General features: G+C 52.6%; 1 protein-coding gene across 1 annotated transcript in view; it reads left to right on the top strand.

The window, feature by feature from the left end:
* Window positions 1-13,777, top strand: part of EPHA10 (EPH receptor A10) — a 50,360-nt gene that overhangs the window by 15,533 nt on the left and 21,050 nt on the right. The window contains exons 4-5 of the mRNA XM_075114849.1: window positions 8,963-9,118; window positions 9,904-10,245. Coding sequence (XP_074970950.1) covers window positions 8,963-9,118; window positions 9,904-10,245 — 498 coding nt within the window. The remainder of the gene's footprint in view (window positions 1-8,962; window positions 9,119-9,903; window positions 10,246-13,777) is intronic.

The raw sequence follows: 13,777 nt of genomic DNA, 5'->3' as shown, positions 1-13,777 counted from the left end.
AATAAATGGCAGTATTTTGTCATTTAGTGCAAAGATACCTCCTGAAACCTATAGTCTGCTTTTCCATTTAGATACAAAAAAGATGGCTCCAAATGTACAGCACTTGGGGCTTTTGATTTTTTTCATCTTTTATACATTAGCTTACAAACCTGTATGTACTTCTGGAGTTTATTTTATCTTCTGACTGATGCTTGAGTATTATGCATAATAAGCTTATACTTTTCTCCTGGGATTCTGGAAGGTGCTCAAAGCACCAGGTTTTACTTTCATCACTGATGCAGCCACTGGCACCCGGCACAGATGCTGCGCTTGCGGGGTCCAGTGCTGATGCGCAGCGCTTGTCGGGGCTGGGGTAGGTGTCGGTGGCATGGGAAACGGGGGCGACACGTCAGGTGGGGGCTGTGGGAGTAAACCTCTGCCTGCTGCTGAAGGAACAACCGCTGAGGAAACTTCCACTTCCGTTTCCTTTCTGAATTATGGTTTGGCTTTCTCCTCGGGTCGCGTGTTCTGGCAGAACGTGGCTGGAGCACCTTTGTGACCTGGGCAAAGTGACAGTTTGAGGGTGTGGAGAGCTTTGCACTGAATGAATTTGGAGTATCCGCCTCCACCTGCCCATTAGCAGCCTCTCTGCTTGCTGTAATGCCTTATGGTAGATGCTGCTTTCCATCAGTCATGCATATGAAGCACCCATGTAAAATATGCTGTCTCTTCAGTCTTTTTTTGGAGTAATGATCAAGCTTGGAGTTATTTATTATGCGGGATTGCATATTATATTGCTGTTTTACAGTGTGTCTGAAATAATTATGGCTTTGGAAATTGTGGCAGAGCCAGACACAAATTACTCTATGACAATTTTTAGAGCAAACTACTCAGAAAATTACAAGCATCACAATTCGTTCGCACAGCTCTTGTCAGGCTTAAGGTTACAGATCCCTGGCTGCTAGATGGACATGCCGGTTATGCTGTTGAAATACAGGGGGGAAACGTATCTTGTCGTGGCTGAGGCAGTTTGTGTGGGATAAAGCGCTTGGCAGGAGTAGGGTGTGCTGGAGGTGCAGGTCAGTCAGTCCTTTGCAGGGAATTGTTTGGTAGGTACATCAGGGAACTGAAAGAGACAACAGTAAATTGCAGCTGGCTCCGTGGATGCGCCTAGTTTAGTGTGTCCTTGAGGAAAATTCCTGCATAAATAGCAGTGAGGTTCTGTTCAGTATTGCCGTAGCACTGAATTCAAGCAAATGCATTATTTTAGATATTTCAAGACTGTCTTACTAATATTCTGGGGTATTTAATTTTCTTCTGGACTAAATCACTGAATTTAATTTCAGTTATTAAGAGCTCATTGTTGGGGATGTACAAAGATCTAGCCTCTGGACTTAGGTTTTCATTTCAGTGCTCTTCAAATTATTTAACAAGGGCAAAAATTATAGCATAGTGTTGTCCGAAAGGTTTCAGAGATGCTGGGAATGTGTTGGGCTGTAGGCTGCTGGAAAGTGTTATTGAAAACCAGTTGTTAAAAAAAAAATAGTTTGTGGAAGACAAGCTGCTTTTGAGTTCACAGCCCGAAATACCTGTCCTGGCAGGCAACGTACCAAGGTAAGAGGAGCTGGAGACCCGACCCAGTGCTCCTATCGATCGCTCCCTGACGCTGACTTTGTCCCTCTTGCACAGGCATGGAGATTGGGCACGATTTTTTTCCCTTCCCCACCATGGGGCTCTGTGACGGCCTCACGCTCTGCCTGCAAAGTATCGATCGTAGCGCGTGCTATGCAAACCCAGCAGGTAAGGGGAAGACAGGAGTCTATTACCTGAGGCCATTTGTGGACAAGGCCCTTTCACCAGCTGAATACACCAGTGAAACTTTATTCTGTGCTCCGAGTCCATCCTTTGCTGGGAGGGGCTGTTGGTCTGCTGGGGTGCCTTGACCCCGGGCGCTGTAGTGGTCCTCGCTGCGGCACCCCCCCGGCGCCGGCTGCTTGTTTCCCCTAGCTGCTGCCTTTCCTAAACAGCATTTTTATGAATGCCTACTTCAGTGGAGAAAATTAACACACATTAAAAGCAGATGAACTTTGTCAGATACAATTTCATGACAAGAAGTGGAAAGGAATTGATTTTGGAAGACAACCGAGTTGTAGTGTTAATTATAAATGACTGTATAGGCGTTTTGGGTGAAACTGCAGGCGTTATTGATTCATGCTGGCACACACGCGGCTATCTGCAGGAGTTCGGCAATATGAAGAAATTCAATAGTGCTAACGCAGGCAGTGTCCTTCGTGGTTTTTTCTTTCTTAGAAGACGTCTGCAAGGTTTGTGGGTCAACGAGCTGATCTGAGACAGTTCGGGGAGGGGAAAAGGAAAGGCGGAACCCATCAAAGGCATTAAGACTAAATGCTGAGGAGGTAAACAAACCAACAAACTGATATGAAGAAAATGATACCAGGCAGCAAGGAGGGGCAGGTGTGGCTATGAGGGCACTGCTGGAGCTGGCTGCTGTTTTCTTTAGGAAGTGGCATCTCTGTTGTGTGGTGTGGGAGCTGCGGCAGCCCTTATCCACATCCAGGTCCGGGAAGGGAAGGGGCATCGTGGCCAAAGGCAAGAGGAGGCCGTGCCGGCATCTGTCACTGGTTTTGTGCGGGTGGCTGGGAAGCGCTGCCCCAGCGCAGCATCCTGAACCGGTCTTTAAAAGGGCCCTCCTGAGCTGCACCCCAGGTGGGGTCTTCTCCTTCTCTGTCCGTAGCACAGCACAGCAGCACTGGAGAAGGGAATGCACGCATGCATGCACTTTTTTTCCCAGCTACGGAGACAGGCAGGAAGTACGTTTGATGCGTTTTGCCTGATTTTTGTATTAACATTAGCATGAAGTTGTCTGGGTTAAGTAGCTTTATTCCTAAATGCATGTTATGAAGCAATTTCAGCGTAGTATTTAATCTTCCATCTGTGCTTGTTCTCTTAATATTTCATGCTAAGCTTCAGGATTTACTTAGGTCTCGACCCCTTCTTCTCTGCAAAATGACGAACACTTTTTAATTGGAAGAGGCTCATAAGCTGCAGGGAATGGATTTTTGGCTTTGCTGGGCCCTGTGGTGTGTCTGGGGCAGTGTCGGTGAACACTTCCCTACTTCTGCTCACATTTGTCTGTTGAAACCCACGGCGTAATTTACAAAACATTTCGCGGCTGGTGCCGAGCAGCCGGACTCCCGCGCGCTTGGGGAAGGGCGGGTGGCTCCGCTGCCGCCGCGGGCCTGATGGAGCAGCACCGTGCACGGTGCAGGGGAGGCGTGATGGCTGGCCGGCTGAGGGTCGTGTAGCCAGGGTGGAGGCAGGGAGCCTCTGCTCTGGAAGCAGAATTTGCTTCTGCAATTGTCCGTCACGGGCCTCTCCTCCGAGCAGGCACTGGGGGATCCTGCCCTTCCTCCCATTGCAGTATCTCCTCCGGGGACGCAGCCACAGCTACGTGGCTGCCTGGTCCCTGGCATGCAGTGCCCGGGGCGGGTGGCAGAAGGGGAATTTCCTTTAAACTTGCCGAGTTACGGGATTGCACCATCGCTTGCTCACCCAGGCTGTCTGCTCTTTTAGAGGAGATTGTCTTTTCCCTAGGAGGCGAGTTGCTGCCAATGCAATTACTGTCAGAGACGTGCTGCTTGGCCCTGCTCTTGGTAAGATTGCATGTGGAAGCTGTGGGTCTGCAGGAAGCGGGGATGCTCTCTGGATGAAGCTTTGCATTGAGCTTAACCACGCCATGGGAGAGGGCTAGCAGGAGCAGCGCCTGGTCTGAGAGGCTGCTGGGCGAGGATTCAGTCTTTGCTCTCACTTGGTTAAAAGCCTTTTTTTTTTTCCCTTTGTGCATAAACTGACATGCAGAGGAAAGCTGTGAATCCTTAAGGGTCACCTTCTGTCTGTGGTTGTGCAGTCAGTGTGCTGGCTGGACCCTCACAGCCCCGAGTCCTCTTCTTGGTCCTGTTTGTCTCGTATGACTTTGTGCAAATCATACAGTTGTTCTGTCCCAGTTTCCCGCTTGTCAGTGTGGTTAATGTTTCCATACTTCAAAAAGAAAACAAAGGTTAACTTAATTGTTTGAGGTAGTCAACTGTGGCAGTGATGGGTATGATAAGTGCATGCCGTAAAAGGCGGCTGACCAGCTGGTAAATACTGCCAGGGTGATTAATAAATTAATTTTACTGCGGCATGCACAATCTTGGCCATGCTTCACTTGAACACCGACTACGATCGACCCCGGAGCTTACAGAGCCTGTGTCCTGCAGTCAGGTAGTCCTACTTGATGCACATGGTGAGACACTTTTAATCACTGTTCATTGATTAACAAGATAAAGCTGCTCAAACTCTGATGCCCGTTTGCAGATTAATCAGGATTTCAGCTGGGCATCTCTTCTGCTGTTTTTAAGCCAAAACTTGTATGCTCAGCTAGCTGCAGCTTAGGAAATGTTGAGATCCTTGCTGATGAAGGAGCAGCTTCAGCATCCTTGGAGCTGTGACTCGGAGTCCCTGGCTGGAGAGGAAGGTTATGCCCAGGAGCTGCTGGCGGAAAAACCTAGTTGGCAGGCTTCATGGTGCTGTGCGATGGAGATGTCTGAACTGCTGGGGAGGGAAAAATAAAGCTCTTCTATGCCAGTTGAGTGGGAAACCATGCATTTTCCAACTCTGCATCCTCAGTGGCCCCTGCTTTCCTTATGGCCCAGGCTGGGCTTGAGAGAGGATGTTGCCCTCTCTTGATAGAGCCGTCCACGCTTGTCCGAGGAGCTGCGGCAGATGAGTGGGTAAGAGAAACCCTTCCTGTGGGTGCATCATGCTGGGTAATCTGCCAAGCTGCAGCACGAATCAATGTTGCTTGTTCTGCTACTGGTTTGATCGTGTGTGCATAGTGTTATATCAAGTGGGGAACGTGTGCTCTCTCTGTCAGTGAAATGAATAAGGCACGCCTGGTGAACGGGGGCAGCGTGCGTGGGCAGCGATGATGGAGCTGCAGAGAGGCAGTTGATCTGTCTGACCCATCCAGCTGATTCTCTTTGGCTCTAGGAGAATGTATTACTGAATTTTATTATTTAATTATTAAGTTGCAGTAGTACCAGAGGACAAGGAATAGGATAGAAGATAGCGTACAAAAAAAGATAATTTCATTTTATAAATTGTTGGCCTGATCTCTTGAGAGCTGCCACATACCCACTGCAAAAACAAGCATAACAGGGACACCTAAACCAGCTGGGCACCAAGAAAAACACTTGTAGGATGAGGTGGAAGAGGGTGGGAGTTTATCTGAGAAAAGAAAGAGATGCACACGTGATGCATCACATGTGCTGGGGTGCTTTGAGTCTTCTCAAGTGTAAGATTCAGGCAACCAAGGAACAAAATTAGCAAGTAAGCCCACTGGCTGAGCTGCGCCCGGGCTCCTCGGGGATGCGCTCGTGTGGGGTCAGCGGGCCTGTGTTTCTGGGAAAAGCAAATTGAGGCGTTTCATGCGGTTATTGACCAACGTATCTTCTGACAGACACTTGTAAACTCACTTCTCCTAGCTAGTAGAAAACATCAAGGAACAGCCCAAAAGATGCTTCTAATGGAAAATGTTCCATTTCCTGTGATGAGATGTCAAATTTATGTGAATGTCGGGCTCACCCTTAAATCCAAGGTATGGCAGCAGTAAGCTCTGGATTTAGTGCTCTGGTCCCGTCAAGTTTGTAAACAAGATTGATTTTTCTGCTCTTCCTGACAGAGGGTGTGAGCAGGAATCTCGTGCCACTGTTCAGACTTTGATGCTGTAACGAGATAAGCTTCTCCCCGCGGGGAGGGACGAGCTTGAGCCGGAGCCGCAGCAGGCGGAGGCTGCAACCGATGCGCAGCACCGAAGCCCGCGAGCCCGTCCTGTCGCGGGGCTGCCTGCCGGGAGGCCCCGGGCACCGGCTCTGCTCTCGGGGCGCATGTCGCCCCGTGTCCTGCAGCCGCTGGGCGGAGGGCTGGTTCTGTGGTGGTGCGAGCCCCGGCTCCGGCCACAGCCCTGCAGAGCCGGGGGAAACGCTCAAGTGCTCGGGGAAGTTCAGCGTTGTTCCCAGCGCGTGGGGGCTGCAGGGTCTGGGGGTCTGATCCTCTATCCTCTGCCTCTTCAGGATGGGCACAGCACGATTTTGGCTCGCTGTCAGCGGTTCTTTCAGCGGAGACTCCAAGCGCTCGGTGCTTGTGCCGGGTTTCTCCGTCGAAATCTGGGTGCTGCCGCTGTTGCGGTGGGATGTGCTCTCGAGCTTCTGCTCTCTGGAGGTGGCCGTTATCGGTCACTGCTGACATTTGTGCCCTGCGCTGTGGTCGGTGCTGCCGAGCTGAAAGAAAAACAAACTATGTTTCCGTTATGTGAATGTAACGTTAGTTTTGGTTTGGTTTCTCAAATATAAAGCGGAAGCTGGAAATTTTGGGAGTAATTTAAACACTTGCTAGTTTTTCCTGTTTCATCTAGCGCCCTAGGTAGGGAATGACATTTACTATGCATGGTGGCTCGCTGCCTTAATCTTACTTCTCTGTTGTGTTTGTCAAGCCCGTGCTTTTAAAGGTTACCTTTATCTGGTATTGGAGTTGTGCAGAGACGGGAGGGGTGACTATAGAACCGCAGGCTCTCCAGTGCCATGTTGGCAGCAGCTGTAGCCAAGAGTTTGCAAGATCGAGGAGCAAATGTTGATTCTTCTCCCTAGAAACACATATTTTCCTAGAAATCCCGCCTCCAGCACCTCTCAGGAGAGGATGCTCCAGCTGTCTGGCAGGCGCTGACAGCCGGTGAGGGTGTCTGGGCTCCCTTGCGGCCAGTGGGAGCAATGAGGGCTCCTGGCAAGTGGATCATCTCGCCCAGTGCCAACATCGCAGGCAGGTCAGGCAGACAAACGCCTGCGTGTCTCCGGTGACCGCTGTGGGGTCCTGGTGCCCAGCGCAGTTGCCAGCTCAGCTGGCCAGAGCCCACTGATGAGGCTGCCCTTCGTGTCTGGGTGACTGCCGCGTGCGCCGCGATGCTTCATCTTGTCCAGCTCAGCTCGGAACCACAGCCAAGAGGCGCCCGGGAATAACCTGCTCATTTTGGTTCCTTCATTTTTTTTAAAGTTTGGGGGTCTTTTATTCTCCATTTTAACAAACTAACTCTTCAGTTTTGCTATAGAAATATGATGTTGAGTCCACATCAGGTGGAAAGCTGCAATTTCCATTCCAGGTACGAGGAAGTCTCTCTTCATTTCTTAAGCATGACTGGAATGGGCTTGAGGAGGCCAAATCTGCTCCTTTCTGCAGGCTTTTCTTGCACTGGGTGACACAACAGCACAAGATCTTGTCTGGCAAGGAACAAGGCTTTTAGGCAGCTCTTGAAAGGCTGTGTCTGTTAGGTAAGAAAAGCAAAAATCTCTCATGTGCGTTGCTGCTCCCCGCTCTGCCAAGCTGCTGTCTGTCGTGTGCGGGCAGCCAGGGATGAGGGGACCACTGGGAGTACAAACCTCAGCCACGGTGCTGCGGTCCCTCCCCAAGTGTGACTGCAGGGCACTGGATTTCTGAAGACCTTGCGGTAGATGAAATAACCTCCCCTTAAATGATCACCCATTTTCAGCATCCCAGGGAAAGGTCCTCTCCACCCTGTGCTATGTCTAGTGCACTGTCCTCAGATCACAGCTGTAGCTGCCAGTTTTATATCATGCTAAAAATTAATGAACCAGAGTACGCTGGAATAATCTGCTTTAAAAGGAACAGTCTCAGCAGCCAGCTCCTTAGAAATGATAAGAGAGGGGACTGCGTTAGTGGAGCTGTTCATCTAGGAACTTTACAAGTGATTAAATTTAAATATTCAGGGAGCTGACGAAGGGATAGCAGGCAGCAGCACCATGCCAAGAAGATGAAGGAGCCAAGCAAAACATGAGGGCTTCTGTTTGGCTTGAAATCCAGCTGAGACAAACTCCTGCCCCTCAAGCTGGCCCTGCTGGGGGTCACCCCTCAGCGTGGAGGGACTGCCAGCCTGAGGGGACCTCTGTGCAGGCAGGCGGGAGGTGTGCATGGGGCATGCCTGCCCCATCCCCTGTGGGGCACCCAGCAATGGCAGGCACATGTTTCTTTGCAGGCTGCTTCCTTTTCAGGTGTTCCTGGGTCTGAACTGAAGCTGTTGCAAACTGCTTTATGGGCTTTTGCAGCCTTTTTTTGTTGATTTTGTAAGGTAATAAGTCTTTCATGCAGAACTAGCTTCTGGATGTCCTGCCAGGGGTATTGCTTGTAGGCAGCATGTTGCTTGTAGTAAAGATCAAGCAAATCCTTCACCTGGCTGTTTGTTTGCGTATCAAAGGTACTTTTAAAAGGATAAGGGGAACATGTGGAGACCTATAAAAGTAAATTTATACTACTGTTGTTTAACTTCAGCACACAGCAGTCATCGCAGGCAGTGACTGCTGCGTAATCCACAATGATAAGGCCGTAGCTGCCAGTGAATGGCCTGTGGCTTGGGTTTGTATATGAAGCTCTGGTGACTGATGAGGTTTCCAGCTTCTCCATTTGCAATATTCCTTCCCTTTTGGGGTTGTTGTTGAGTCTTGCTGTGGTTGCCAGGTAATTTCTGCTCCACTTCCCTGACTCTAAACCCTAAGCCATGTGTTTTCCATATCCTGCATCTTTCTGCAGCCACCTTGTCCCCTGTGTCCCTCCAGAACCGCCAGGTGTTGCTCCAGCTGATGTCTGACCATTCCTCCAGCCCCTGGAAAGGGGCTGCCAGCCTGGAATTCAGTGTTGAGCTACAGCATCCAAGTGTCCGTTCTGGGTCAAACCAAAGGCATATCCCTCTGGGTGCCAGGATCATGCACATGCTGAGGGAAGGTAGCCTGGAGGGTGATGCCTGCTGGCCAGTGGCAGGCAAAGGGTGTCCCAGGAAATAGGGAAATGCAGTCATCAGATGTATCCCCCATTCATCTTGTGATGTTCTTCCCATAACTCCCTTTGTCTGTCTTTTCAGCTTGCCTTCCTGGATTTTACAAGCTTTCCCTCCGTCTCCCTTTCTGCTCTCCTTGCCCTGAGCACAGCTTCACGCATGAGGAAGCCTCCACGTTCTGTTCCTGCCAGAAGAACTACTCCAGGTCCCCATCAGACCCACCATCTGCCTCCTGCACACGTACGTCTCGCTGAAGTGCTGGCTCTTTGTAAAGCGAGGAGATGGGGATGCAGACGCTGTGCCCGTCCCGCAGCACAGAGCTGGGCGGGTGCCTGGGATGCTGTCCGAGGCTCTCCCGCTGCGAGCCCGTGGGGGCTGCGCTTGGGCACGCGTGTCCCTGGGAGGTCCTGCCTGCACGAGGGTACTGCTGCAGTGGGGAGGGGTTGGGGGGGCCGTCCCTATGCCACAGGGCTCGCAGGCTGAGGCTGCAATGGGATGAGACAGACGTGTGGTTGGGCTTGCAGACTCCCCGGTAAAACTAGGGCACAGTCATTGAGTCAATATGGTTAACAGATTTTAATTAAATGGCCTCTGGTTAATTGGATTGGACCCCAGCTACTCCAGTGATGGATGCCACAGTGATGAGAAACCCTCCTGCTTTGCCCAAGAGCGAGCTTGGCTGGGCTGTGCCGACCAGCAGCACGGCTCCTGGGCCCTTGCAGCCGAACCCCAGGGAGGCACCGGGTCCGGCAGAGTGCTTCTGACGTGCTGCGTGAGCTGTGGCTTGCTGTGTATGGTATGATGTGTCCCTGCAGTGGGGATCCTCCGTCTGGGGTCCCCACCGAGCTGCGTGCATCAGCACGTCCGTGTCCCCTTGTGCAGCCACATGCTGCGGCTGCCCAGGACCTCTTGCTCCACCACCGGTGCCCGAGTTGCTGCTCCCAGGGGACCCGTAGGTTCGCCCTCCTCCCCAGGCAGCGCCCAGCTGTCCTGGTGTCCATGCACAGACACTCTTCTGCTTCCAGGTCCACCTTCTGCCCCGAGGAACCTGGTCTACAGCCTGCGGCAGTCGTCACTGGTCCTGGAGTGGAGTGCCCCTGCTGACGCGGGCGGCCGGAGCGACCTGACCTACAGCCTGTGGTGCGGCCGGTGCCCGGTGGCTCTGCGGGGCCGCTGTGAGCAGTGCGGCAGCGGCGTGGGCTTCGTGCCACAGCAGACGGGGCTCGTGGACCGGACTGTCACCCTGGTGAACCTGCTGCCTCACGTCAACTACACCATCCGTGTGGCGGCTGTCAACGGTGTCTCGGGCATCAGCCCGCTGTCGGGGCAGCAGTATGCCGAAGTCAACGTCTCCACCGGTCTTGCAGGTACGGCTGCTGCACAGCGCACGTGACCGCTGAAGGCAGGCGGTGCCTCGCCCCCGTGGCACCACGAAAACAGTTGTTGGTGCCGTCTCACGCTTGTGTGCCACCGCTGGCGTCCGTGGGTCTGCTCAGTGGCTGGTTCCACGGCTTATAGGTGGGAAGACACGGGGTCTGGAGGTGGCGCGAGCACCGTCCTCAGGGCTCTGCCCACCCGGTGCCGTGGCGGTGCCCCGATTCCTCTCGGTTTGCTCCGGTGGCCCAGATGTGGTGCTCGGTGGTGGCGGGTGGCGTGGCAGCGCAGGCTGCAGGCGGAGATGGAGACCAGCCTGCGGCACTCCCAAGGGGGTTTCGGTTGGCGCCATGGGGAGGCGAGGAGCTGGCTGTGCTGGCGAGCCCGTGGCCCCGTTGTGTCCCGCTGCGCTGGCTTGTAGCAGTGTGGCAGTGAACGCGGTGGCAGCCTGGGCTCCTCCCAAGGGACAAGTCTGCTCTGTGATCCAGCTGCAGCTTGAATTTACAGGTCACAAAAAAGCACCTTCAAAGAAGCAATGTCTTCAGCCCGTTTCCAGAAAACCCTCGTTAAAATAGATAATTCAAATATTTGTCTATCACTTGGGAACAAAAAGATTGATTTCCCCTCTCTTCTATGCCGGTCTGTGGCACAATTTCTTACTGTAAGCAGCCCTTTCCGCTTCACGTTTCGCGTGTGTGCTCCCTTACGTGCGGGGAGGCGAGCATTCCAGCCTGCCTGCACGCGCGGGGCCCTGGCCGGCGGGGTTTGAGCCCTCCTCGGTTGTTAGCGGTGCCTAAGGGAAATCAGCTCTGGCTTGTTGTGTCCTTGTCTACTCCTCTGCGGTTACGTTATTAATTTGCATGAAAACCCTTTGCCAAGCCACAGTTAATGGAGACTGATGATCCTCACATACCTCGTGGCAGGAATTGGCCAACAATTTCATCTGAAGAGATTAAACTTTGATCTTGTTATAATAATTCTCCCACCACTTGATCAAATGTTTTTGCACGTGTTGTTGCTTTCTCTCCCCTCATATATAATTTCTGTGAATCCGTTGGGTGGATGCTGTGCCGCATACTGCTTTTCAGTGGAGGTGTCATTCCTCATTAGGATCTTTGCTGTTCAAGGATGGATTTAGCTCTGGGAAGCTCTTCTGTCTCCTGAGCTCAGGCTATTCCTGAGCCAGCGTACAAGCTAGGGAGGGGTGAGCTTAATGAGGTCTAATAACGAGCCGTAATTCCAGAGGCTCCTGCCTGGTGTCAGGTCGAGGGCAGAGGGACCCGTGCTCAGGAGCTGCCTCTTCGCCTGGAGCTTCAGGTCTGAGCTGGGGACAAGAGGCCAGGTAAGGGCAGCAAGTGCCCCGTCCTCCGTAGGGAGCGCAGCAACAAGTCCGGGATGCCAACCCATGCCTTAGCCGTTTGTGTAATACAGCTTTTCTTCTGGGTAAGTGGGGAATCTCAGCCACTTACTCAACTCTACGTACTCCAGAAGGAACTGAAATACGCATGAAGAATATAGCATAATTAATCTTGTAAGCTGTTCAAAATCAATGTCTCTTGTCGAGCTGTCGAGTCTCCGGATGCAGATGGTGGCTCAGAATTAGCTGAGCAGCTGAGGCTCAGGAAGTTTCTTGAAACGCTTACATTTTTTGCTGCTGAAGGTGTCCCCTCCCAGGGGCAGGAGGGGCCAGGCTGGACCCCCTCCATCTGCAGGTGCCCAGGTGCCCCGGTTCCTCTTGTTTTGGCACTGTGGGCAGGAAGTGACAGTGGTGATTAACCTGCGCCCATCGGCAAGGAGGATGAGGGAGGGGGTCATCTCCTGGGGAGGCAGCTTCTCACTCCGGTTTGCCTGTAAGACCTCTTGGGCAAGAGCCCCGCTGCTGTGAGGAGGGCGGTGCACGGGAGGGGACCCGGTGCACGGGAGGGGACCCGGTGCAGGCAGGACGCGGCGCCATGGCTGGCACGGGTGGCTTGTGGGAAGTGCTGTCTCCAGCGAGTCCTGAGCCCTGGGGCCCCTCATCATTAAAGCCCATCACAAAAGTGCTGGGTGGGGCCAGAGATCAGGAGAAGGGGGAAACTTCAGGGATGCCCGAAGGCAGCGGTGACTTCTTGGTGTGATGGTCTCGGAAGTCATTTGCAGCAACAGGGAAGCTCTGGCTGCAGATACTCAGTTTCAGAGGAAAAATTAAACAAAGAAACCAGACCCTTTTTAGCTGTCAGACGCTTGCTCCTCTAAATATAGCTCTGAGTGCAGCTTTTGCGCTGCCCTTCCCCTTCAGCAGTCACAAGAGGGAATTAACAGTTGTTCTTTGTATTTGCAGGGAAAAAGAAAAGATGCTATTTAGTCTGCAGGAGGCAAAATTAATACTGTGTTTTTTCTAATCTGGCCCCAGCATGGAACTAAATAAAAGTGTTTGAGGAGCGAATGGAGCTGTTTACCTGCACGAGTAGAGCTGCATTAGCTATGTAAATGTACACTCTGGAACGATGTCATTTCTATTCCCGGCAGGGATCAGCTCATGTCTTAAAGGGCCTTTAAATCTGTTGTGTATTAATAATGCAGCTGGTGCCGAAACGCATTCTCCTTTCCCAGACTATGGAGAAGTGGTTTGTGCTGAATTAGGGGCTCTGAAGCAGACTTCCCTGCGCCTGCTTGCTGCTGGTGCAGCGACACCAGCCCGCCCCGGCCCGCAGGGGCACGGGAAGAGCTGACGCGGGGGCGCGGGCGCGCAGCGGCGGGGTCTCTGCCCGCCATGGGGTGAGGACAGGACCTGGAAGAGCTGCACGGTAACGCAGGAGTCTGCTTCTCTGCTTTGGAAAGAAGGACCCCGGGGCAGGAGTTGCCTGGGGGGCAGCGCCCAGTGTGTTTTCTGTGTTGGGGCGTGAAGAGCCGCGATGGAGGGGGGAGGCTGGCTGTCCCAGCGCCGGCGGCACGTGCTGTGCCTCTGAGTGCCGCTCGCGCTGTGCGGGGAGCAGCAGGCGGGACGGTGGGCAGGCCGTGGTCTGCTCTCGCTTGCTGTGTGTCTGCTCGGCCGCTCTGAAGGTGAGCGGGGAGCGGTCCTGGAGACGCTGGGCACACGAGCTGGGCCACACCAAAGAGGCTCTTCCTGCTACGTGGCCTGTGGGCACTCTTGGTTCAGCTCCATCTTGAAGCGCTTGCTGTTGTCCCTCCCTAACCCCTTTGGGATTTTGGATGCAGTGGATCGTTCAGTGGAGGAACACAGTGCCCACGCCTAGTTTGGTGCCTTTTCTGCTGGTACACTGGTTAATTAAGAGGAGTAAACCCACGTGCAGTGGAGTGGAGTTTATAAAATTGGGCAGAGTGGTGAATAATTTAATGTTTGCTTTTTCAGAATAGAGGCAATGTTAGGGGAGCTTAAAATATTGATGGGAAACACATTTTTTTCACAGTGTGAAATGCTTTATAGTCTGTGTGATTTTCTTTAATCTCTTTTAAACATATTGGAGGCTAGTGGCTGCTTTTCTGGCGTGTACCGTGGGTTCTGCTCTACAGCCCATCACAAAG

Source organism: Phalacrocorax aristotelis, chromosome 20, assembly GCF_949628215.1.
Source record: "Phalacrocorax aristotelis chromosome 20, bGulAri2.1, whole genome shotgun sequence".
Taxonomy (NCBI): domain Eukaryota; kingdom Metazoa; phylum Chordata; class Aves; order Suliformes; family Phalacrocoracidae; genus Phalacrocorax; species Phalacrocorax aristotelis.
This window is presented reverse-complemented; position numbering and strand designations above follow the sequence as displayed.